This window comes from Salmo salar, chromosome 03 (assembly GCF_965601325.2).
Source record: "Salmo salar chromosome 03, fSalSal1, whole genome shotgun sequence".
NCBI lineage: Eukaryota > Metazoa > Chordata > Actinopteri > Salmoniformes > Salmonidae > Salmo > Salmo salar.
In genome coordinates, this window is record NC_138293.1 from 21,581,680 (window position 1) to 21,607,820 (window position 26,141).

The 26,141-nt window shown below is 42.9% G+C and overlaps 1 protein-coding gene across 2 annotated transcripts; it reads left to right on the forward strand.

The window, feature by feature from the left end:
- Positions 1 to 4,424: 4,424 nt before the first annotated feature.
- On the forward strand, positions 4,425 to 26,141 carry LOC106599520 (fatty acid CoA ligase Acsl3). Of its 2 annotated transcripts, XM_082973347.1 has the most exons (16): positions 4,434 to 4,640; positions 8,747 to 9,127; positions 9,252 to 9,804; positions 10,075 to 10,252; positions 10,379 to 10,488; positions 11,332 to 11,470; positions 11,762 to 11,912; positions 12,187 to 12,310; positions 12,438 to 12,509; positions 12,698 to 12,837; positions 14,369 to 14,541; positions 14,702 to 14,776; positions 15,581 to 15,772; positions 15,906 to 16,020; positions 19,414 to 19,571; positions 19,778 to 26,141. In XM_082973347.1, the coding sequence occupies exons 3-16, from the start codon at positions 9,442 to 9,444 to the stop codon at positions 19,933 to 19,935; spliced, it is 2,148 nt and encodes a 715-aa protein (XP_082829473.1). In that variant the 5' UTR covers positions 4,434 to 4,640; positions 8,747 to 9,127; positions 9,252 to 9,441; the 3' UTR covers positions 19,936 to 26,141. The 2 variants fall into 2 exon arrangements, with proteins under 2 accessions (XP_082829472.1, XP_082829473.1); XM_082973346.1 differs by lacking the exon at positions 8,747 to 9,127 and having other exon boundaries at positions 4,425 to 4,640.

Here is a 26,141-nt window from a genome sequence, read left to right on the forward strand (position 1 = left end):
GATGATCAATGGAAAAAGGATGCACCTGAGCTCAATTTCGAGTTTCATAGCAAATAGTCTGAATACTTATGTAAATAAGGTATTTATATATATATATTTTTTAATACATTTGGCAAAAATTGTAAACCTGTTTTCGCTTTGTCATTATAGGGTATTTTGTATAGATTAATGAGGAGTTTTTGTTGTATTTAATCCATTTTAGAATAAGGCTGTAACATAACGTTTTGAAAAAGTAAAGGGCTCTGAATACTTTCTGAATGCACTGTATGATAAAATAAGACACCACATATAAACACTTTAGAGAAGTAAATGTTACATGATCAGATAAGTAAATATTGGTTAATTCAAAGTAACAATTTGTAGACATATGTAAACATTATACAAGATCGATACATTTTGGTGTTTGTCTGACTTCCTTGCAGAGGGTACATGGAGGAGAGGCTCCCCTGACAGATCCTCTTAATGCCCTGTTTGGGATCAACAAGGATAAAATTCTTCAGGCACTGGGTGATCAATCTAGCTCTTCTGGCTTACCTGGATTTGCCAGATCTGTTGTCAGAAAAGTTGTGAGTCATGTGAGCCATGCAAGCCGCTGAAAAGATGATATCTGTTATCTCTGCCAAGCTGCAATGATTTGGTCACTGGAAAGGCTGTGCCTCAAGCAAAGACCACTCCATCTAAGAAGGACAGGGACATTGAGGCTTCCCTTACACCATTGTCAGGAGAGATCATGGCTGTCATGGTTGACTCCGGCGAATGCCAGAAAAGAGCAAGGAACAATGGATGTGTTTCGTGACGTCACACACAAAGTACGTATTGTGGCATTACGGGAAACTCTCTAGTCTTGACCTGAAGTCATAAGACTCAATATCAAGAGGTTCTTCTGAGACGTCGAACAAGAGCTTCCAATGTGGTGCTGCCATTTCTGACTTAAAACTTTAGTCCACAGCACAGACTATTTATCAGCACCTGCGGAAAGACTTGAGAGTTTTTCAGTCGGCATCAGCAATTGGATATGGAAACCACTGTTGCATCGATGGCACAAGCCAAGAAAAGCATCATGCAAATCTTGGATACCATCCAAGAGGACATGACCATCGATTGATGAACTCAGGGGAGCTGGTGCGATTCCATGACATTGTTGGAACGGTGCTGGTGAGTGTGGAGCTAGTTTGCAATGAGGACAATAAAGAGCGGGATTGGCAAGAGCCTCAAAAGCGTTAATCTAGTTTACATACAGTGTCAAAGGCCTCAAGGTTACAGACATTTTACAATACTCCCATACTCCCAGGAACTCCAATATCAACTGAGTTGCTGGACAATAACTTTCCTGGACAATCGTTAGAAGCACATGTATTGAGTGGCCCAAGAAAAACCATGAATGACGTGGTGAGCATTATCATTGACAATCCTGAAGTGCAGCAGCAGAATCCTTCTCCAGACTCTGATCTAACAAGGCTGGAAGAACTTATCTCAAAGGAGAAGATTCACGTATTGTGTCATGACATTGTGAATCAACATGAGAGCCTCATTTGGGGGCAGAATAGCATCTGACTTATCAAATCGGTGGCAGTCGACTGTTTAACTGCACAAGGAGAGAAAACCAAGCGGGGAAGCCCTTCTCCTCCAAACTCATCTAATGTTCACTGAGGAGTCAGTGAAGCGACTGCTGCTTCCTTTGATGTTCCATCCAGAGCATCAAGCCACCGAAGCTCAAGTTCCACTACTTCGCCAGTGACTGTCCTAGACGGTAGTAGCTCTCTGGTGTCTGGCAGTTCCTCGCAGATTCACGATGATACTAAGAAAATGTTCACAAGGGCAATCTGTCACCTAGTAATGGACAACGTATCTGGTGCCGCTAGTGCCACAATGGAGGCGGAACATCGTGGAAAAGTGACTCTCCCAGCTGAAATTTGACCAGTTAAAGTGGCCGACAACATCCATAACAGAGAGGCATCTGTCTTAGCCACTGGATTTGAGGAGGCCCGGAGTGATTCCAGTTCTTCTCAGGCTGTGAGGCAAAGGGAGGTTCAGATTCCTATCAAAGATCACCAAGTTCAGAATCAACCTCAAGATAGGCCTACACCAGAAATGTTCCTGGTTTAAGTTTCATTATGAAGTATTGTTGTAAGTATTAGGTATTAATAAAGGTAGGCCTATTTGTTATCTTGCTACACAGTATGAACATGTAACAAACATATCAAACTTCATACTTGTCTAGTTTTCAATGAACAACACTTTGAATTGCTGTTGTAAACGTTATGGGGTTTTAAGAATGTCCTTTGTGATTAATTAACATTTTCTTTCTTTTGCGTCAAGCACGGGCAACACAAATTAATAAGTCCAACCCTCCGAGGAAGCACAGGACAAGATTAAGGTTCCCCATGTGGAGGAGCATTGAATAAGTACGTATGTCAGCTAATCTATAATGTTATCGCAGTTCTATAGTTGCCATGATACCCTAGTAGCAGCTGAAATACCTGATCATTTTCTCTTCTGTCTCTTGCACTCCGCATAGTGCCGAAAGCAGGGAATTATTCCATCCACCTCTCAACCCCAGGAGAAGAAACAAAAACCCTCCATCTTTGTCAGGATGTACTCGACCATAAACAAAGGCCTTTGCAACTCCTTCGAAAGTTCATCCATCAAGTAACAAATTGTATCAACAAGAATACCAGGAAACATATTCCAGTCTGTGCTAGCGAAACAATCCTGTAGCTTAGCATCTGCTTCACCGGACCACTTCCATATTGAGCACGTCACCGGTACTTCCTGTTTGAGTTTTTGCTTGTAAGCAGGAATATGGTCAGATTTGCCAAATGGAGGGCGAGGGAGAACTTTATAGGCATCTCTGTGTGTGGACTAAAGGTGATCTAGAGTTTTTTTCGCCTCTAGTTGCACAGGTGACATGCAAGTAGAAATAGGTCAAATGTATTTCACTTTTCCTGATTTAAAGTCACCAGCCATTAGGAGTGCTGCCTCTGGGTGAGCATTTTCTATCAATATGTCTGTCACCTCCGACTCATTGAAGTAGAAGTCCTCGTCCAAATTGAGGGTAGTGATAGTTGTTCTGCTGTCCAGAAGCTCTTTTCGGTCATAGGAAACAATGGCGGAAACATTATGTACAAAAAAAGTTAAGATGAGTGCAAAAAAAATACACAAAATAGCACAATTGGTCAGGAGCCCATAAAACGTCTGCCATTACTACATGAATAGGCTATTAGGCTACCGATAGCCAGGCTATAGTATAGGCTCATGGAACACCCTTCAATCGTCAGCCTCAGCTGGTTGCTGCCCAGATTCAATCTTCCTTCAATTATTCAATCGTCCTTCATGATGATGAGTTACTGTCTAGCAGAGAAGGCGGAAGTAGGGATGCACTGAAGTTTGAGCCTACTGTAGTAACTGAAATATGGACACTGACTTTAGGCCTATAACTCTCACATGTATAGGAGTGGAGAAATGTGATTTCTTTCTTTCAGCATCTTGAGAGAACGCAAAGTTAGGGAGCATGAAAAAGTGATGTCTTTGTCAGCGACATACAAGCAGACATACTGAAATCTTATCATATTAATGTTGGATCATTTTCACAATTTTTCATTTCCTTGAAACCGGTCAAACTGATATCATTTGGAAATTTTGCAGGGGAAATCTTTCTTTCTGTTTTAGAGTTAGGCTATTTTAGGCATTTTCTTCCCGGTCCATACCCATCCTCGCTCAGGGAGCAGAAAACTTTAACAATGTCACGATTAGGCTTATTATTGATGCATTCATTCTATCAATTTATTACATGGTTCTAGTAAGCACAATTTTTTTTGTCTTCTAGGGCAACAAGTAATGACAGAAGAGAAGCTACATAAGTGGAGGCTGATGGGAGGAGCTATAGGAGGACGGGCCCATTGTAATGGCTGGAATGGAATAAATGCGTCAAACATGTGGTTTCCATATGTATGATGTGTTTGATTCTGTTCCATTTATTACATTCCAGCCATTACAATGAGCCTGTCCTCCTGTAGCTCCTCCCACCAGCCTCCTCTGAGCTACATGTACCTTCAACCAATCATGTCAATGTGGATCTATATGGAGCCCTCCACATTGTTGCAAGATTTGTGACTCATGGCAATGTGGTATGGAGCTCGATTTTGGCCTCTGCAAGCCTCTGGAGGCTCCACAATGATGTCACACCCTCCATATGGAGCCTCTGGCCCACATTTTCAGATCAAGCATAAATTGGCATTTATAGATCATCAGATCATTGCACTGACCTTGCTCTGGCGTGCTGACCCTCGTGAAGTGGTACATCATCATCATCACTATCGGCACATTCGGCAGGGCCTCCTCTCTGAACGCCAGTAACCCCGTTGACATCACTGCTGCCTCAAGCACGCGCCACTTTCAGCGGTCCAATCGCAGACAGGAGAACTGCCTCGGTGTCTTGACAACTTTTTCCCCATCACTTCCGGGCTGATAACAAGGGCCATAGATGCCCGCAGATTTCCACTAAAATCTCTTAGTTTGATGTATAGATTGGCACCATAGCTTTGATGTTTGGGCGTGACATGATGACAAAAGCCAGCAAATGATTTTGGTGTATTGACGAAATTATTCCAAGAGCCGCGAGAGTAGCGGGCGAGGAAGAGGTGAGATTGCATTGTCTGTGCTCTCGATTCTTGCAGATGTGCTGCAACGTTAGCTAGCTAACGTTAGCTGGCTAGTAATGCTGTTTCGTAGCTTGCTACCCATCTCTCGACAGATAATCAAATGTTATTCTTTGTAATTGAAATGAGACTAATGCCAGATGGCTTTACGTAAATAAAAACGTTTTTATTTGGTATTAGTTAGCTAGCCGTGTGTCTTTCTAATCCACAGCACACCTGTAATGCCGGGTTGATGATGGTGATGCTAACGTCGATAGCATTTGATAGGCGCTGTCTTGCGTCCCTCCACTTGTCTGGCAGCGTTAAAGTAAACTGCTATGTAGTTAGCATAGACGGTGGTTGTGACAAAAGGGCTTCTCCATGGCATTTTGAGTGTATTGATCTACCCATTTATGTCACTTTTGAATGCATTTTATTAGGGTTGTTTGTTAGCTAACTAACGTAGGCTATATGTTTTGTGTTTTATCTATCTAGCTAACATACCGGTAGCATAACATGGCTATGGTCTGACAGTGTGACCCAGTTCAGGATTTAGGATGGTCAGGCACTTTGATTTGATTAACCTATGCCAGTATGCCAGCAACTAATGCTATGGCACCACATGAGCCATATTTCACATATTGTTAACTGTTGTGCTAACTGTGTTTATGATGACGCTGGTGGACAGTGGTGGATTGCTCCAGATTATCTGACCTTTTTTTAAATTTAATTAACAAGACACTATCTCTCTCTCAAAGACTCTAGGAATGTTGTCTTTACATTCTGGTCGAGTGAAGGTAGACAGTTTACACAGCAGAGCATGCCTTCTGGGTGATTGAGAGTACTGTTTTTGAGACCAGAACCACTTGACCTAGGCTTTCCCTAACCATAATGAAAAACAAGGACTAATTTGTGTACATTTTACAGGAGTAGGCCTAACTAGATATTTCTGTGTTGTTAGGCCTGAATTTCAGTTTGCATCCCGTTAAGCCACATGGTCTGCCAGCCATTATTACGGTGTCATGAGTCATGTACATGGAGACACAGAGTAGCCTAAAACCTGACTGGTTGGTCTTCTTAGGCAGTTGTTAGCGGGCTATTCCATGGCAATAGAGTGACACTGATACGCCGTTTTTTCTTCACTTTAAAATGTACAGTGTAATTGGAAAGTATTCAGACCTCTTGACTTTTTCTACATTTTATGTTACAGCCTTATTCTAAAATTGATTACATTGATGAGGGAAAAAAACAATCTACCCCATAATGAAAAAGCAAAAACAGGTTTAGAAATGTTTGAAAATGTATTAAAAATAAATATCTGAAGTAATACATTTACATAAGTATTCAGACCCTTTACTCAGTACTTTGTTGAAGCAGCGATTACAGCCCCGAGTCTTCTTGGGTATGACGCTACAAGCTTGGCACACCTGTATTTGTGGAGTTTCTCTCATTCTTCTCTGCAGATCCTCTCAAGATCGATCAGGTTGGATGGGGAGTGTCGTGGCACAGTAATTTTTAGGTCTTTCCCGAGATATTCGATCAGGTTTATGTCCAGGCTCTGGCTGGGCCACTCAAGGACATTTAGAGACTTGTCCTGAAGCCACTCCTGCATTGTCTTGGCTGTGTGCTTAGGGTCGTTGTCCTGTTGGAAAGTGAATCTTCGCCCCAGTCTGAGGTCCTGAGCACTCTGGAGCCGCTGAAAAACATCCCCACACCATGCTTCACCGTAGGGATGGTGCGAGGTTTCCTCCAGATGTGAAGCTTGGCATTCAGGCCAAAGAGTTCAATCTTGGTTTCATCAGACCAGAGAATCTTGTTTCTCATGGTCTGAGAGTCTTTAGGTGGCTTTTGGTAAACTCCAAGCTGGCTGTCATGTGCCTTTTACTGAGGGGTGGCTTCCGTCTGGGTGCTCTACCATAAAGGCCTGATTGGTGGAGTGCTGCAGAGATGGTTGTTCTTCTGGAAGGTTCTACCATCTCCACAGAGGAACTCTGGAGCTCTGTCAGAGTGACCATTTTGTTCTTGGTCATCTCCCTGACCAAGTCCCTTCTCTCCCGATTGCTCAGTTTGTTCGGGTGGCCAGCTCTAGGAAGAGTCTTGGTGGTTCCAAACTTCTTCAATTTAAGAATAATGGAGGCCACTGTGGTCTTGGGGACATTCAGTGCTGCATATTTTTTTGGGCCATCCTTCCCCAGATCTGTGTCTAGACACAATCCTGTCTCGGAGCACTACTCTGACAAGCACTGTCAACTGTGGTATCTTATATAGACAGGCGTGTGCCTTTACAAATCATGTCCAATCAAGAGAATTTACAACAGGTGGACTCCCAATAAAATTGTAGAAACATCTCAAGGATGATCATTGGAAACAGGATGCACCTGAGCTCAATTTTGAGTCTCATAGCAAAGGGTCTGAATACTTATATAATGAAGGTATTTCTGTTTTTTGTTTTTATATTATAAACCTGTTTTTACTTTGTCATTATGTGGAAAAAGTACATTTAATCCATTTTAGATTAAGGCTGTGATGTAACAAAATCTGGAAGTAGTAAAGGGGCCTAAATACTTTCCAAATGCACTGTATGTCAAGTAAAAACCAATGATTTGCAAATTTCCAAAAAATGTAACAAAAAACACATTTACTTGAACACGGTGCAGATGCAAGGTTTGGTAACAGAATGGCTGTTTGTGCTGTGATTCTGTTATCAAACTTTGCATCTGCACTGGTCTTCAAGTAAATGTGTTTTTGTACACATTTCTGTGGAAATTGTTAAAAGTTGTCCATTTGCAGAGTTGTAGTGTTTGTTGAACTTTGCAGTCATCGGTTTTTGCTTGACATACATTTTTAAAGTGAGAAATCTGAGTCACAGTGTCACTCCATTACCATGTAATTGCCCTAACCTCTAGCCTCTTTACTATAGAGGCTGGACCTGTATATCTGGTCTCGGGTGACAAAGCCTTGAATTTCTGGTGAATGAATCAACAGCACTTTGACGAAGAGCTGTGGTACTTTGCATCAGTAGCTTGACTATCTTATAGTATTCTGACTTGGTGATGTGTTTGTTCATCAACATCATAGGCTGCTGATTTAAGAGTGAAGAATGCACAATCATTGACCAGGGTACAGACAGAGTTCTCTTCTGAAAGGTCATGGGTTAGCTTAGCCTCAGCCTAGCTTCCCACACAACGTGGACGAATACCTACTTATTAAGGGAAGTGTGTGTGACCGGGTTATTCTACTTCTCTACATGTACAACTAGGCCTATAGTCTCCCTTGAGGTTAATTACTTTTTATGGAACAAAATCTCTTGGGAGGAAATCTAGCTCAAGTATATTAGCAATGCTCTCAATGTGTTATGGAACCCAATCCTAGTTTTGAAGCATGAACACTGAGATAAGGCAAAGGGCTCGACTATTGCAGAAAGAGATGCTAAGATGTGATCAAAACAACCACAGATGGTTGAATCACTGCCGTATGGATATAATCTGTTATCTTGGATATAATCTGTTATCTCTTCAATGAAGCATTTGTGATGGTAGTAATACCGTAAAGATAAGTACGAGATTCTACAAACCTTAAACAATAGCATAGCCCCATGCACTGGAGTCTTATCTAGTAATAGTAGCTTAGTAGTAGTAGGAGAAAATGTTGTTATTATTACAAAGAAAGTTGGTAGCGCAGGTTGCCATTCTATTTAATACCAAATAGAAACGGTTTCCTCAAATGCGGATTCAATCTTTAAATAGTGGACTGGACTGACATGTTGTAGCCTATTTGGGAATGGGGATATTCACCTTGTTAATATTTGAAGAAGTGTCATTCTGATATTAGGCCCAGGGTACAGTAGGCAATATTTGCTGATACGGTTTAGAGAGGTGTGGATGGACATGGGTAGGCCTAAAGGTTTTGGTTTGTTATTCACTGCAATAGACCACTTATTTGTTTCCTAGCAGTGGCTGAATATCCTTTGTATACAGTTTGTTATTTCAACCACAGTGATGCTCTGTGTAACGGAGACCCACCAAGCCCAACTCAACCCCGGGTCGTATTCGTTAGTGCACATCGTAGTAAAACATTTATAACAAACATTTGTATTTCTTATTGGACAGGTTTAGGTAGTCCCTCACCGTTTCTTCCATTTGGTGCCAAATGAATGACCCACCCACCCCTGGCCTTTGTGTCCTTGTGCCAGAGAGAGCGAGAGAGGAAGTGAACAGGAATACTGCTGCTGAGGAGAGGATAGGGATGTGCCTCCTCCCCAGACATTGATTTATCACATTTTCCTGCCAGTCTACACCCTGTCCCTGCAGCTGTCTGGTGCAGATAGGATACAGACCCAAACACAGGACGGTGCAAGACACAGAACCCAGCAATACAGTTTGGTAGAGCTTTGTCTGCACGCCATATTGTTGATTGGTTGTTGTTCTGTAGGTTCACCGTTGATTAGGTATTATCTGATACCTGCTCGCCTAGCATGACTACCAGTATTGGTACGTTACTAATGTTTTGTTTGAGTCTCATTTAAAAACAAAACAACATTTGATCTGTCTATCCCTCCTGCTCCACTGCCTGTCTTCATCTCTGACGTGTGTTGTCTGTTCTCTCCCTACACAGGTGACCTGAGTCTTCTACCGAGCAGCGTCTGTTAGTCAGTCCATCAAGCAGATCCACCAAAGGGACCACCAGTGCATGACAAGGAACACAACCGGTCTCCAAAAGAAGTATCTGGGTGTGTCCCTCACCCTTCCTGCCCCGCCCACCTCAACTGACTCCACCCCCTGACCCTTGAACCCTGACCTGCAAGATGAAACTGAAAGAGGACATGAACCCGCTGCTGCTGCAAGTCTTCCGCTCAGTGGTCTGGGTCTGCTCTTTCATTACCTTCCTGCCATGGTACTTCCTCTCGGGTGCCGGCACCAACCTAGACCGGGCACGGCGGGTCAAGGCGCGGTCGGTGAGTGGGCGTCCAGCGGGCCCTTACCGGGCGACCAACCAGGTGGGCGGTATCCATCAGAAGCTGGTGTGGTCCTTGCACCTGGGGGTGGACACCCTGGACAAGGTGATGGTGCATGGGGCGACCAGGTTCCCAGAGAGGGACTGCCTGGGCACCAGAGAGGTGCTGAACGAGGAGGACGAGCTCCAACCCAACGGGAAGGTCTTCAAGAAGGTGAGGAAGACAGGGGAAAAGTGGATTTGAATAGCTTTCTGGATGTAATGTGTGATATGTTGTGATTTATGTTGTGTTTTATGTTGTGCATGAGAAAGCCTCCTCACTACTGTTGCAGTAGAACTAGGAGGATATTAGATGGCGCTGTCTGACCACGTTTGAAGGCTGCAGAGGTCGTGTAAGACTCTGTTTATAGTTCATTCTGGGATAATAGTGCTGTCGCTGTGTGACTGTTTAGTAGGGCATTACTAGTATGTGTTATTTGTGAAGGTTATCCTAGGGGAGTATCAGTGGATGTCGTACGAGGAGACCTACCAGGCAGCAGTGTGTTTTGGCAGTGGTCTGGCCGCGCTGGGCCAGAGGCCTCAGTGTAACATCGCCATCTTCTGTGAGACCAGGGCCGAGTGGATGATAGCAGCACAGGCCTGCTTCATATACAACTTCCCACGTGAGTGGTTATGTGACAGACCGTAACACACACTATAGCAGCACAGAAACACACACGGCACAGAAACACACTCACACACCTTCTTTCGTAGGATGAATCTCTAACCCCAGTGTGTTATTCTACCAGTGGTGACGTTGTACTCTACTCTGGGCGGAGCGGCCATCGCCCACGGTCTCAACGAAACGGAGATCACCCACATCATCACCAGCAAAGACCTGCTACACAGCCGTCTCATGGTAGGCTCTGCTCGCCTTGTCCTGATCACTTCCTGCAATGCCATATGAGACAGAACAAACTCTAGCCAGATATTGAAATATGCCCACATTTTAAATGGTGTTATCCCATGTTCTGTTATGTCAAACTAGATGGTACACACACCAGCATTATGTTTATATTGGAAATATGCCCACATTATGAATCCGTTTCACCCATGAATATGCATTGGAACTAGGGCTGTTAAAGTTAGTGTTCATAACGCGTTAACACGTGACATGTTTATCGGCTGAATGTTTTGGGATGCTGTTAATTGCATCTCCATTTCTTCGCCGCGTGGAACCTTTTTAACCTTTTCTTCGGATTCGTGCGTGTGTCGCGGGCCGTTTTAAACTACTCGTGAGCCGCTCTTTTTTAAAAATTTGTTTAGCTAGCTAGTCATATGCTACCTAGCAACCTGATAACTTGTCCCCTGACTGGGCTATGCACACATTTGGCACAGGAAGAACTGAAAAGGAATAGGATACTCAAAGAGATGCTTCAAATGTAGGCTGCATATGCAAGTGTGTGTGTGTGTGTGCGCGTGTGAAGTTCTCTGAACAGTACAGATGGTTACAGTATTTTCATAACATTGTTGGACAAGTTTAACATTTCTTTGTTTTTTGTATCCATAGAGCCAGTTCTTTTCTTTCCTATAGTCACACGTATTTACAATGCCTGAAGTGTTAATGGTACTTAAAGCTGTGTGTGTCTGTCCAACTGCAACGTAGTCGCTCTCAAACACGCGTGACTTACTCAGTCAATAGCTACTTAAGCTCCCCTTCTCTCCTCCCCTTCTCTCCTTTCCTCCTCCCCTCTCCTCCCAGGCCATCCTGTTAGAGGTGCCTCGGTTGCAGCACATCATCGTGGTGGACAGTAAGCCAACCAGCTGGCCTGGCTTCCCCCGCGGCATCATGGTCCACAACTTGGTCGCCGTGCAGGAGCTGGGTGGTAGACCTGACAACAGTAAGGAGGGAAAGTGTGGGTGGGTAGGTTTTATGTTGGGGTCTATGTGATGCCTGACACGGTACAGTACTTCTGCCCTGTGTTCTTAGTGACTCTGTACCCATATGGCGATATGTACCCTCTCTGTCACAGCCTATCAGATTGTGTTAGCCCTGTGCTATGTGTGTGCCCTCTTGACAGAAAGATATCCGTACTCTGATGCTCCCGCATTGTGCAATGTTCTGACCCGAAGGTCTTGGTCTGTGTGACTTCTAACCTGCTTCTTCCCTCTCCCTCTCTGTGGCTGTGTAGTGGCGGTGGCACGCCGGCAGCCCCTGCCCTCTGACATCGCTGTCATCATGTACACCAGTGGCTCCACCGGCATCCCCAAGGGTGTGATGATCTCCCATAGCAACATCATCGCGGGCATCACGGGCATGGCAGAGCGCATCCCAGACCTGGAGTACGTACAGAGCACGAGGGTGTCTTCTAGATTCTCTCTCCTTTTTCTTTCTCTCTCAATGCCTCTTTCCCCTCGTGCCCTGATCACTGTCTCTCTTTTTCTCTTTTCATTATTCTCTCTTTCTCTCTCTGCCACCTTTTCCCCTATAGTATGTCAACCTCTCTCTCTTTCTCCTCTCGTCTCTCACCTCCTCAGCGTCTCCTTCCCTCTGTAGTATGTTGTGTGTCTGTATGTTTGGCTGTTGGATAAAATGGTTTTGTTTCCATTCGTGCAGTGAGACAGACACCTACATTGGGTACCTACCGTTGGCTCATGTTCTGGAGCTCAGTGCAGAGATGGTGTGTATCTCTCACGGCTGCCGCATCGGATACTCCTCCCCACAGACGCTAGCAGACCAGGTACACACACACACACACACACGCATGCCAAGCACCACCACCAGATCTCTTCTAAGCTCTCCTCCTGTTCTCTGTCCTCTCACTGATCCACTCTCTCTTTCCTCTGTCTCTTCTCTCTCCATCCCAGTCGACAAAGATTAAGAAGGGCAGTAAAGGAGACACCAGTGTTCTGAAGCCTACACTCATGGCTGCTGTACCGGTAAGCACCAAATCAGACCTCTTTTACATGTCCTTGTCTCCAAAGCTACCATAAAATATATAAACGGTTAATATTCAGTTAAATTAAACACCAGTTCTATGACCTGAGTAAGGTACACAGAACGTTTTGGCATGGCCCCTTTAATTGAAGTGGTATTTTTCCTCTCTCCTTCTCTGTCCCTCCTATAGGAAATCATGGATCGCATCTATAAGAATGTGATGACCAAGGTGGAGGAGATGAGCAGTGTGCAGAGAACCCTGTTTGTGTTGGCCTACAACTATAAGATGGAACAGATGACCAAGGGCTACAGGACCCCGCTCTGTGACAGGTAACACACACACCTGTTGCACAGCAAACAAATGCATGTGCACACGCACAGAATGAGTAATGATTGATAGACTATAATTTCACTTTTTCCCCTTTCACTTGCTCAGTGGTGCGCACAACAAACAAACCAATACTCTCGATATAGCTTGGGGCGTTGCTGTGGGGGGGTTCTTGCATTAAAAAGAAACATAAGGTTCACACATATTTTTACTGTGTGGTGAATGACTTGTTGTTTGCCTTGGTGTTATAGTTACAGAGCCATCAGAAAGTATTCACACCCATTGACTTATTTCACATTTTGTTACAGCCTGAATTCAAAATGGATTAAGAAAATGTTTTCTCAACCATCTACACACAATACCCCATAATGACAAAGTGAAAACATGTTTTTAGAATTTGTTGCAAATACAGAAATATCTAAATTACGTAAGTATTCACACCTTTCAGTTAATACTTTGTAGAAGCACCTTTGGCAGCAATTACAGCTGTCTTTCTGGGTGTGTCTTTCCACACATTGTTTTAATTTTTAATTTTTATTTAACCCTTATTTTACATTTGCCCATTATTATTTTCAAAATTCTTCAAACTCTGTGAAATTGGTTGTTGGTCATTGCTAAACAACCATTTTTAGGTCTTGCCATAGATTTTCAAGTAGATTTAAGTCAAAACTGTAACTCGGCCACTCAGGAACATTTGTATTCTGGACAGGCTTCCTTCTTGTCACTCTGTCAATTAGGTTAGTATTGTGGAGTAACTACAATGTAGTTGAGCCATCCTCAGTTTTGTCCTATCACATCCATCAAACTCGGTAACTGTTTTAAAGTTACCATTGGCCTCATGGTGAAATCCTTCAGCGGTTTCCTTCCTCTCCGGCAACTGAGTTAGGAAGGACGCTTGTATCTTTGTAGTGACTGGGTGTATTGATACACCATCCAAAGTGTAATTAATAACTTAATTATGCTCAAAGGGATATTCAATGTCTGCTTTTTTTTTTTTTTTACCCATCTACCAATAGGTGCCTTTCTTTGCGAGGCATTGGAAAACCTCTCTGGCCTTTGTGGTAGAATCTGTGTTGAAATTCACTGCTTGACTAAAGAACCTTACTACTATCTGTATGTGTTGGGTTCAGAGATGAGGTAGTCATTCAAAAATCATGTTAAACACTTATTGCACACAGAGTTCATGCAATTTATTATGTGACTTAAGCACATTTTTACTCCTGAACTTATTTAGGCTCGTCATAACAAAGGGGTTGAATACTTATCGACTCAAGAAAATTCAGCGTTTCATTTTTTATGAATTTGTAAAACATTCAAAGAACATAATTCCACTTTGACATTATGGGGTATTGTGTGTAGGCCAGTGACAAAAAATCTCAATGGAATTAATGTTTAATTCAGGCTGTAACAGCAAAATGTGGGAAAAAGTCAGGGGTGTGAATACTTTCTGAAGGCTCTGTATCCTCTGACTCACTGTCATATCCTCTTTCCTGTCGTCTTTTTTTCTCTCTCCCCCCACCGCTCTCTCTCCAGTCTGGTGTTTAGGAAGGTGCGCTCCTTATTAGGAGGTCACATGCGGGTGCTGTTGTCGGGCGGAGCGCCCCTTTCTGCCGCCACCCAGCGCTTCATGAACATCTGCCTCTGCTGTCCCGTGGGCCAGGGCTACGGCCTCACCGAGACCTGCGGAGCTGGCACCATCAGCGAGAGTAAGAGGGAGGGTAGAGGGAGGATGAAGGAGAGGGTAGTATGTAGACTCCCGCTGCCTGGGAGAGCGGGATGGGGCGTGATAGAGAGAAAGCCAAGTGATTGTACACACTAGTGTGCTATGCTATGTTCTCACACTTATTTTTTCACTCTCTGTGTCAGTGTGGGACTACAGCACAGGCCGGGTCGGAGCTCCTCTGGTCTGCTCTGAGATCACCCTCAAGGACTGGGAAGAGGGTGAGTACATGGCGTTGGGACTGTAGTATGGGTAATAGTAGGGGAGGGCTGGGAAGAGGGTGAGTACATGGCGTTGGGACTGTAGAATGGGTAATAGTAGGGGAGGGCTGGGAAGAGGGTGAGTACATGGCGTTGGGACTGTAGAATGGGTAATAGTAGGGGAGGGCTGGGAAGAGGGTGAGTACATGGCGTTGGGACTGTAGAATGGGTAATAGTAGGGGAGGGCTGGGAAGAGGGTGAGTACATGGCGTTGGGACTGTAGAATGGGTAATAGTAGGGGAGGGCTGGGAAGAGGGTGAGTACATGGCGTTGGGACTGTAGAATGGGTAATAGTAGGGGAGGGCTGGGAAGAGGGTGAGTACATGGCGTTGGGACTGTAGAATGGGTAATAGTAGGGGAGGGCTGGGAAGAGGGTGAGTACATGGCGTTGGGACTGTAGAATGGGTAATAGTAGGGGAGGGCTGGGAAGAGGGTGAGTACATGGCGTTGGGACTGTAGAATGGGTAATAGTAGGGGAGGGCTGGGAAGAGGGTGAGTACATGGCGTTGGGACTGTAGAATGGGTAATAGTAGGGGAGGGCTGGGAAGAGGGTGAGTACATGGCGTTGGGACTGTAGAATGGGTAATAGTAGGGGAGGGCTGGGAAGAGGGTGAGTACATGGCGTTGGGACTGTAGAATGGGTAATAGTAGGGGAGGGCTGGGAAGAGGACAGGTGAGACTGGAGGGTGGATGTTTGTGGGGTTGGGGGCTTGGGTGAATGAAACTTGTATTGGAAGAGAGTCTACATCTCCTTCTCTTCCCCAGGCGGTTACTACAGCACAGACAAGCCCAACCCAAGAGGTGAGATTGTGATCGGCGGGCCCAATGTGACCATGGGTTACTACAAGAACGAGGTGAAGAACCGCGAGGACTTCTTCGTGGACAGCAACGGCCAGCGCTGGTTCTGTACGGGAGACATCGGGGAGCTCCACCCTGACGGCTGCCTCAAGATCATCGGTGACGAACCAGGCGACCAAGAGAACATTCTAGACTAGAGACCCCTAGCTTAGGCGCAGAACATGTTATCTCATCAGTAGTGGAAGGGGGATTGTGGTGTGTGTGTGTCTAACAGTGTGTTCCTCTTGTGTAGACCGTAAGAAGGACCTGGTGAAGCTCCAGGCTGGGGAGTATGTGTCTCTGGGGAAGGTGGAGGCCATGCTGAAGAACTGCCCTTTCGTAGACAACATCTGTGCTTACGCAAACAGGTAACAATGCACATATTACTGTATATTCCACCCGTGTGACTAGACTCTCTATATATTCACTCCCCTACCTATTTATATGGACGGTGAAACTGAAACTATTCATTTGGCGCTATACCTCAGCATTTTGGATTTGAGATCAAATGTCTCATATGAGGCGACAGTACAGAATGTCACCTTATATATGAGGGTATTTTCATAAATATCTGTTTTACTGTTTAGAAATGAAAGCACTATGTATCTAGTCCCCCCATTTGAAGGTGTTAAGACAAATTCACTTATAAGTAGTCAAAAGTTGACTATTTGTTTCCAGGCATTGCAGGCAATAACTAAATCAAGCTTGTGACTGCAAACTTGTTGGATGCATTTTCAGTTTGTTTGGGTTGTGTTTTGGATTATTTTGTGCCCAATAGAAATGAATGGTAAATGATGTATTGAGCCATTTTGGAGACACTTTTATTGTAAATAAGACTAGAATGTTTCTGAACACTTCTACAGTAATGTGGATGCAACCATGATTACGGATAATCACAACTGAATTGTGAATAAAAATGACGCTACATTATTTAGCATTGGGCATGACATAATCTGAAACGCAAACAAACAAACTGCAAATGCATCCCATAAATGTGTTGCGTGCTAGGAATTTGGAACGAAATACTAAACTTTTGACTACTTTAATAAACTATAAGTGAATTTGTCCAAATACTTGAATCCTTCAAATGGGGGGACTAGATACATAAAGTGCATTTATTTCCAAACAGAAAACAGATAGGTGTGAACACCTGCTGAAAAACATCCCCACCGCATGATGCTGCCACCACCATGCTTTTTTTAAATTTCACCGTAGGGATGGTGCCAGGTTTCCTCCAGACGTGACGCTTGGCATTCAGGTCAAAGAGTTCAATCTTGGTTTCATCAGACCAGAGAATCTTGTTACTCATGGTCTGAGAGTCCTTTAGGTGCCTTTTGGCAAACTCCAAGTAGGCTGCCATGTGCTTTTTACTGAGGAGTGGCTTCTGTCGGGCCACTCTAACATTAAGGCCTGATTGGTAGAGATGGTTGACCTTCTGGAAGCTTCTCCCATCTCCACAGAGGAACTCTGGAGCTCTGTCAGAGTGACCATCGGGTCCTTGGTCACCTCCCTGACCAAGGCCCTTCTCCCCAGATTGCTCAGTTTGGCCAGGCGGCCAGCTCTAGGAAGAGTCTTGGTGGTTCCAAACTTCTTCCATTTAAGAATGATGGAGGCCACCGTTCTTGGGGACCTTCAATGCTTCTTGGGGACCTTCAATACCCATCCCCTGATCTGTGCCTCGACACAATCCTGTCTCGGAGCTCTATGGACAATTCCTTCAACTTCATGACTTGGTTTTTTTGCTCTGACATGCGCTGTCAACTGTGGGACCTTATATAGACAGATGTGTACCTTTCCAAACCATGTCCAATCCATTGAATTTACCACAGGTGAACTCTAATCAAGTTGTAGAAACATCAAGGATGATCAATGGAAACAGGAATAAAATGTATTTAATCAATTTTAGATTAAGGCTGTAATGTAACAAAATCTGGGAAAAGTGACACACTATCTAGGTCTAATACATAGTACAGTGCAAATGACAATAAAATATATATATATAAAATAGCTGTCTCTTCACAGTCCCCTTAAGGTGTTCTTTTATCTATTTCTTTTAGTGGCTTTATTGTTAGCTAGCTTTTAGTTTTTGAGATATTTAGCACCAGCCTATTGCTAGTTCCCCTATCTAAAACTGACTGGAGCTCTATGTTAAGTGCCTCAGTTATTTATTTTACTACTGCTGCCGACGCGTATACTGTTGAGACATCAGCGTACAGACACACAGGCTTTATTCAAAGTCGGTGGAATGTCATTTGTAAAAACAGAAATCAATAATAACCCTAGCTGGCTGCCCTGCGGCACACCACAGTCAACTGAATTTGCATGAGTGAGGCTTACATTAATGAAAACCCTCTGTGTTCTATTAGATAAGTAACTCAATCCATAATAAGGCAGAAGATGCAAATCCATAACACCTATGTTATTTCAGCAATAGGTTATGATCAATGACATCAAAAGCTGCACTGAAGTCTAACAAAACAGCTCCCACAATCTTCTTACTATTAATTTATTTCAGCCAATCATCAGTCATTTGTGTCAGTGCCGACCTTGTTGAGTGCCCTTCCTATAAGCATGCTGAAAGTCTGTTGTTAATTTGTTTTCTGTAAAATAACATTCTATTTGATCAAACACACATTTTTCCAAAAGTTTACTAAGCACTTGTAACAGGCTGTTTGAACCATTAAAGGGAGCTCTGCTATTCTTGAGTAGCGGTGACCTTTGCCTCGTTCCTTGTCTGGGCGCACACTCTGTTTTCTAGGCTTTAATTGAAGATGTGGCAAACAGGAGTCGCAATGTATTCCGCTACCAACCTCAGCAATTTACCACCCAGGTTGTCGGTACCAGGTGGTTTGTCCTTATTTATAGATAGCAACTATTGTTTCACCTGGGACTCAAAACTACAGTGCTTGTCTTTCATTATTTGGTCCATTATGCATGAATATCAAGGCTCAGCATTTGTTGTTTGCCTGTCAAATTAAGTTTGCTAATCTTGTCAACAAAAAAGTTAATGTGGTTAGCAATATCAAAGGGTTTTATGAACAAGCCATCTGCCTCAATGAAGGATGGAGCTGAGTTTGCTTTTTTGCCTAATTTAAAGTACTCCAGAGCTAAATACTATCATTATTTATATAATTTATCTTAGTTCCATAGTATAGTTTATTTTTGTTTAGTTACGTGATTTCCAAATTTACTGTGTTTGCCAGTCTGCTGTGTTGTCAGACTTATCTGCTGTTCCCTTATTATCTGTCTCTTTGTCAACTCTTTCCATCTCTATTTCTGTCACCATGTCTCCATCTCCTGTCTGTGCCATCCATGTTCTCTCTCTCCATCCTATATCCTGGGGGTTCCCAACCTTTTCCCCCCATGGACCCCTATTTCAATGAGATGTGTTAAATGCACCACCAGGTTCCTGTAATTCTATGTAGTTTAACATATCCATTGTTGGGTATGCTATTACATGGTAATAATCTGTGAAATCAAGTCTTGCCCATTATTTGATGTTTCCCTACCAAATATGTTGTAATATTGTAATTCCCATTCAAAGTGAAGCCCCTCCCTCAAATCAATGAGGCCCTGCTATTCCCCTAGGACACTTTGGTGACCCCTAGGTTGGGAACCACTGCTCTATCCTATTCTGACTCCTCTTTCAATCTCAACCTTTATTAACTCATAGTATTCTTATTATTCTAATAATATAAAAAGGAAATACAGATCTACTGTATTGGCTTAATAAAACGAATGCTACTTCTCTCCTCTCTTAGTGACCAGTCATATGTGATTGGCTTTGTGGTGCCCAATCAAAAGCAGCTGACAGTGCTGGCGGAGCAGAGAGGGTTACGGGGCAGCTGGGAGGAGATCTGTAACAACCCTGACATGGAAAGAGACGTCCTCCGCATCATCACCGAGGCCGCCCTGTCAGGTAGGATGGTGGGGTGGGAAGGGATGGAGGGAGGAAAGTAAGCATTAGTTAGGGAAGACTGGGGAGGGAAGAGGAAATGGAGAAAGGGGAGACTGATGGAGGGAGGAAAGGAGTTTCTGGTTGTATCAAGAGTATTGTTTCTCCTCCTAACCCTCACCCATCTTAATGGCCATGACGTCTCTAAAGTGCAGTGTTGTTTCCCACAGCCAAACTTGAGCGCTTTGAGATCCCTAAGAAGATCCGTCTTAGTGCAGAGCCCTGGACCCCAGAGACTGGCCTGGTTACGGATGCATTCAAACTCAAACGCAAGGAGCTCAAATCACATTACCAGGATGACATCGAAAGGATGTATGGTGGCAAGTAACAAACACACACTCTCTTTAAGACACACACAGGTAAAGACATATGCAAGGAATCTAAAAAAAACACTACCAAGATGACATGGAGACTGGAGAGGATGTACGGCGGCAAGTTCCCCCCCCCCACACACACACACACACACACACAGAGAGAGAAGGAATGACCCATTGTACTTCCTCAACCTCTTGACTTCCCTTCCGACTAGTTACAATCAAACGGAAAAGAACTCTGGAAAAGAACTCTGTCAGTCAATCCAGACCCCCAACAAAGACGGAGAGGCCAAGCCAGTTGGAGCAACATCCATTGCTTCTCTTCTTCAAAGGTTTTTCTGGGTCTGTGTGTTGCTATGATGACGGTGGCATCGTTGACATGACCCGGCGGAGACACAGGAAATGACAAGTTTGTACAAAAGACTGCTTCGGCACTATGTCCATGCCCCCCCCCCCCCACACACACACACACACACACACACACACACACACACTTTGGGATGTGTGTGTAGTCCAGACACCTGATGGGAGACTGGTTTGTTGTGTTACTGTGGCCTGAGTTGTGTTCATTAGGTACCAAACGGAAGAAAACTGACTGAAACAGGGAACGACTACCTAAACTTGTCCAATAAGAAACACTTGTTTTCCGTTGAAAAATGTTTTGCTACAGTAAACACCAATGAATATGACCCTGAAAAAGGAGGCCTGTCGGTTAAAATGTCCCCTATCCAGGTTTGAGTCTATGCAGGGATCTCTTTTCTTGTATATGTTTTTTTTGGGGTGTAGTGATATTTGTTGTTCTGTTCATGTTTCATTATGATTCTTTTAACGTAAACGGTTTATCTTCATTCGCTTCCGAAGCCCATTCAATGAACATCTTGTGTCTGAGAGAAGTCAGTGTTGTGAAGCCATGAGAGATTTTTTAAAAAGCAACTCGCGTTCTTAATTTGCTTTTCTTATATTTTTCTGAACGGTTTGTTTCTCATTTATATTGATTACCAAACTGACATTTTGTTACTCTTTTCCTCTTTTTTTTGTGTGTGAATTTCCTCAGTTTTTCTCCTGGTTCTATTCCATTTCTCTATTGGTTCTATTCTATGGAAGAGTATGTGTTAAGTGATTTGACTAGATGAAGTCCTGTCACTCTTTTACTGTGTGTTAGTGATGTAATCTCCTTCTGGCTCTGTTCCTCTGTGGCTGGCTATGGGCTAATGTGATGTGCCTGGGTTGGCTCGTAGAACCTGTTTGTCATAAATAATCAGTGTTGGGGAAACTACTCTGAAAATATAGTTTACCAAGTTACCAATTACTTCACACTGGAAGAAGTTAAGCTACACTACAGCTCCCCTTAAGAAAACTATATTCTACTTAACTGAAGTAGTTCACTACATCCAAACTACTTTGTAAAAATTTAGCATATCTGAAATGTCAGTGACTACAAATTGCAAGACAGATGACTCTGGAGTCAATGTTAACAGAATGTGTAAATTAGCCTATTAAAAACAAACTGGTTCAAGGGATAATTAGGCAGATCTGATGCTGAAAAAGGAAATTCTTGCCTACTTCCGCCATACTACATTTTTTGGGGAAAATACATTTATGTAGCCTAGTTCCAGTAGTTAGCTATACCACTACATGGCAAAAAAGTTATGAACTAGTGAATACACTACCTACATTTTGAATTTAGTTCACCACTAAGCTACTGCAAAATGCAGTTAAATTACATGTAGTTCACTTCTCCCCAACACTATAAATAATGTAGTCTGATCCAAGATCCTCTGACTATTATTGGGATGTCATGAGTTAACCAGAGCAAGAAGAACTGATCTGGGACCAGGTTAGTAATGATGGTGAGGTGAAATGTCCAGGGTGGCTACAGGGAAGTAGGATGAAGTTGCCCCCAAAGCTGATCTAAGTTTTTCTTGTCTCCCCTGTGGTTGAGGTTAGGTTGTGGAGACGATAAGCTGATCCTTGATCTGTGCCTAAGGGCAACTTGTCATCATGGGCTGTCAATCCTACTGAGGCTCTTATTCATTTCTATCACTTAACCAGCAGGGGCCTGTGTGTGTGTGCGCATACATGCATACATACATACATACATACATACAGTTGAAGTCGGAAGTTTACATACACCTTAGCCAAATACATTTGAACTAAGTTTTTCACAATTTCTGACATTTAATCCTAGTAAAAATTCCCTGTCTTAGGTCAGTTAGGATCACCACTTTATTTTAGGAATGTGAAATGTCAGAATAATAGTAGAGAGAATGATTGATTTATTTATTTCATCACATTCCCAGTGGGTTAGAAGTTTACATACACTCAATTAGTATTTGGTAGCATTGCCTTTTTAAATTGTTTAACTTGGGTCAAATGTTTTGGGTAGCCTTCCACAAGCTTCCCACAATAAGTTGGGTGAATTTTGGGCCTTCCTTCTGACATGCTTTTCAGTTCTGCCCACACATTTTTCTATAGGATTGAGGTCAGGGCTTTGTGATGGCCACTCCAATACCTTGACTTTGTTGTCCTTAAGCCATTTTGACACAACTTTGGAAGTATGCTTGGGGTCATTGTCCATTTGGAAGACCCATTTGCGACCAAGCTTTAACTTCCTGACTGATGTCTTGAGATGTTGCTTCAATATATCCACATCATTTTCCAGTGTAGTCATTGTTAATGTTGTAAATTACTATTGTAGCTGGAAACTGCAACATTTTTTTTATGGAATATCTACGTAGGCGTACAGATGCCAATTATCAGCAACCATCACTCCTGTGTTCCAATGGCACGTTGTGTTAGCTAATCCAAGTTTATTATTTTAAAAGGCTAATTGATCATTAGAAAACCCTTTTGCAATTATGTTAGCACAGCTGAAAACTGTTGTTCTGATTAAAGAAGCAATACAACTGGCCTTCTTTAGACCAGTTGAGTATCTGGAGCATCAGCATTTGTGGGTTCGATTACAGGCTCAAAATGGCCAGAAACAAATAACTTTCTTCTGAAACTCATCAGTCTATTCTTGTTCTGAGAAATTGCCAAGAAACTGAAGATCTCGTACAACACTGTGTACTACTCCCTTAACAGAACAGCGCAAACTGGCCCTAGCCAGAATAGAAAGAGGAGTGGGAGGCCCCGGTGCACAACTGCGCAAGAGGACAAGTACTTTAGAAAGTCTAGTTTGAGAAACAGACGCCTCACAAGTCCTCAACTGGCAGCTTAATTTAATGGTACCCGCAAAACACCAGTCTCAACGTCAACAGTGAAGAGGCGACCTCGGGATGCTGGCCTTCTAAGGGACCCTAAACCTTTGAACAGTAGTGTATATATAATAATGTCCAAACGTACAGCTACGGGTGTGTGTGGTTTGTGCGTGTGCTGATGTTTGGGTTTGGGTTTGTGTGTGTGTGTGTGTGTGTGTGTGTGTGTGTGTGTGTGTATGTGTATACTCACTGCCCTGAGCTTGTTCCAAGTTCCCCTTGTTCTGAAGCCCACTGGATGCCCACTCACATGACCTGTGTCAGTCTGTTACCTTTCAACGTTTTCTCCAGTAAAACAATGGTACCTACCTACACCGTATGCTGCTATACCAGGTCTGTAGCTCCATAAACCATATCACATGAACTATCTGGCACCGTAAACCACAAAACCATGTAAAATTGGCTCAAACCTGCCATGTTACTCCTGAAAATGATGATGACCAATGTAACTCAAGCATGTCTCCAAGAGAACCAATGACTCGTAGTCCAGATCTGTAGTTGTTTGTCTTTTTGATAGCTGTTTGGAAGACTTTGTGTGTCATACACTAGCACTGTCTACTCCATCGGCCCCTGCTGATATTACAGTAATACATCATCCTATTTCTATGTTACAGCTCTGTTACTATGATTGATGAAATACAGATTAAATGTGCAATACTTACACGGAACACAAATTCTAAAACTAAATGACGTAATGGAAAAATGCACAGAGAGAGAGCCCCTCCACAGTGTATGGATGTGTGGGTGCGGGCCTGTCTCTTTCCAGACAGACAGATGGGCAGACAGTAAACATTGCTATACAAGTAGTAGCGTAGTCTCTATGGAGTGATATTAGTGCCAACAGAAATGTAATCTGAATTCAATCATCTTAAATTTAATCAGATTTGTTGGCAGTATTATGACTAAATATCAATTCTTCTGGATTGTGAAAGTACTGTGGCGATGACGATACCCAATTATATTGGGAACTCTGTAGTGAAGACTTAATATTTTGGCCTTAAATGTTGTAAAAGAAAAAGACACTAATCAGGTTTCCATCCGAGCTTCTTATGCGAGTAAAGTACATGTCAGATAAAAAATGTCACGACAGGCCTGATGGAAACAGGAAATTTGTCGGTTAACTTTCCAAATGTTGACAACTAAATACGCCTTGTGTGGGAACTTTTTGTGTCTAAAACTAATTATGGCGTTGGAAACACCTTTATGCGCAAATATTGATGTAATAACCATCATGTCTAAGTAAACTTGGGAGTCGTGCAATGGAATGTTGTTGTGGTGGGAGGACCACACTCGGAAAAGCATGTAGTTTATTAGGCTACAGATGAAATAAGTTATGATTAACTTCACAGGGTGGTGAAAGTGCACAGTGATGAGCTTGATGCTCCTTTCTAATAAATATTGAGCATCTTATTCTTGTGACTTGATTATCGATGACTGGCTGCCGTTCCACAAATAAAAATAATCTCACTCTTTTGTCCCTAATAATCTCATGTGTAGGCTATACCCGCACTTTATCCGCAAGCTGTTGTTTAGAGCGCAAGTGCCAAGCCCAGTGTGCGCATTCACCATATAACACAACATTTTTTGTGGCAAAACCATCAGTACAGTTTAAAATGCGGTGTAATTTTTTATGTGCACTATGTCATCATGCACAGCCTTTTGTCCACAACAAGTCAATTTGATGGAAACACTGGTGGGGAAACTGCACAAGGTCTTTTTATGCAGATTTTAGAATATTTGCATGAAAATCTGTCACCAATTGGATGGGAACTTTTAGCTAATGATGAAGAAAAAGGCACTACAGGTGAACAGAAAGTGATTTGGGTTACATGATTCCTCGTGAATATATTTACATTTATAGTTTTATCGATAAGGCCAACATTTCCCAACTTTGATTAGGTATTTGTCAAGTTATTTTGGATACGCATTTCAAAGGTATGCCAGACATCCTTCCCCAAAAGGACCTTTCTATGGGTTTAATTTCAGGAAGATCAAAAACATCATACATATCTTATGTATAGGCTGCCATATTGTATTGTGTTCATTTAAAAAAAAAATGTTTTTACAAGGGTCAATAACACTAGTGGTTATCCTTAGTCTCAACTGTTGTTCCAATTAAACATTTCATCACTTGATTTGTCAACAATTTTGGGCAGATAATATTGTGAAGTCTAAAGCCAGTTTAGTCTGGTGAATTTGAATGATTTATACTCGTTATCTGTGAGAATACAGCTCTGGTACACTCACAAATCCACTGATAGTATGAACTTGATGAACAAAGTCAAAGAAAGTCCCCTTCTCAGATATTCGATATCGCTTGGAATATATCAGCATTCAAACACTCCCCTGTTTTGAGAGTAGTCTAAAATACTGCTACCGTTTACGAATGGGGAACCCAGATGCAGGCTATTTTCCTTTTTACATTTCCTGATATTTCCTTCTCTGGACATTTCATTGGTTCATTGTATTCGACTCCGAACCAGTCGATCCAGTCCGCTGCTCTGCTATCCCATACCAGCCTACAATTGGTGGGTTGCCTTGTTACACGGGTCAGAAGATTTCTACATGGTTCATAGGAATATACAAAGTGCTTTGTCCGAGTGTTTGTCTCTTGAGGATACACATATATATACATAACGTGTCCTAGTAGTGACGTCATCCACAAACTACTTAGGCATCCTTCAGTACATCAGTGTGGTGTACAGATGAATTTGACCACTCCTATTGTTTTTCGTACTGTACATATGTTGGGAGGGGAAAGGTTAATATGATCAAAGCTTATGAAGATATACCAGTTGTACAGGTGTAATACCTCTTTGTTATTGACCAGGTTTTGGGCTCTTTATCATTCTCCTTTTGTGTGGGTTACTGGCCTTGTCACAAGTGTCTCGTTCCTTATTTATTTGTAATTTGGCCTTGTCAAGAAAATGCAAGTTTGTGATTGGTATAAAAATGATCATATA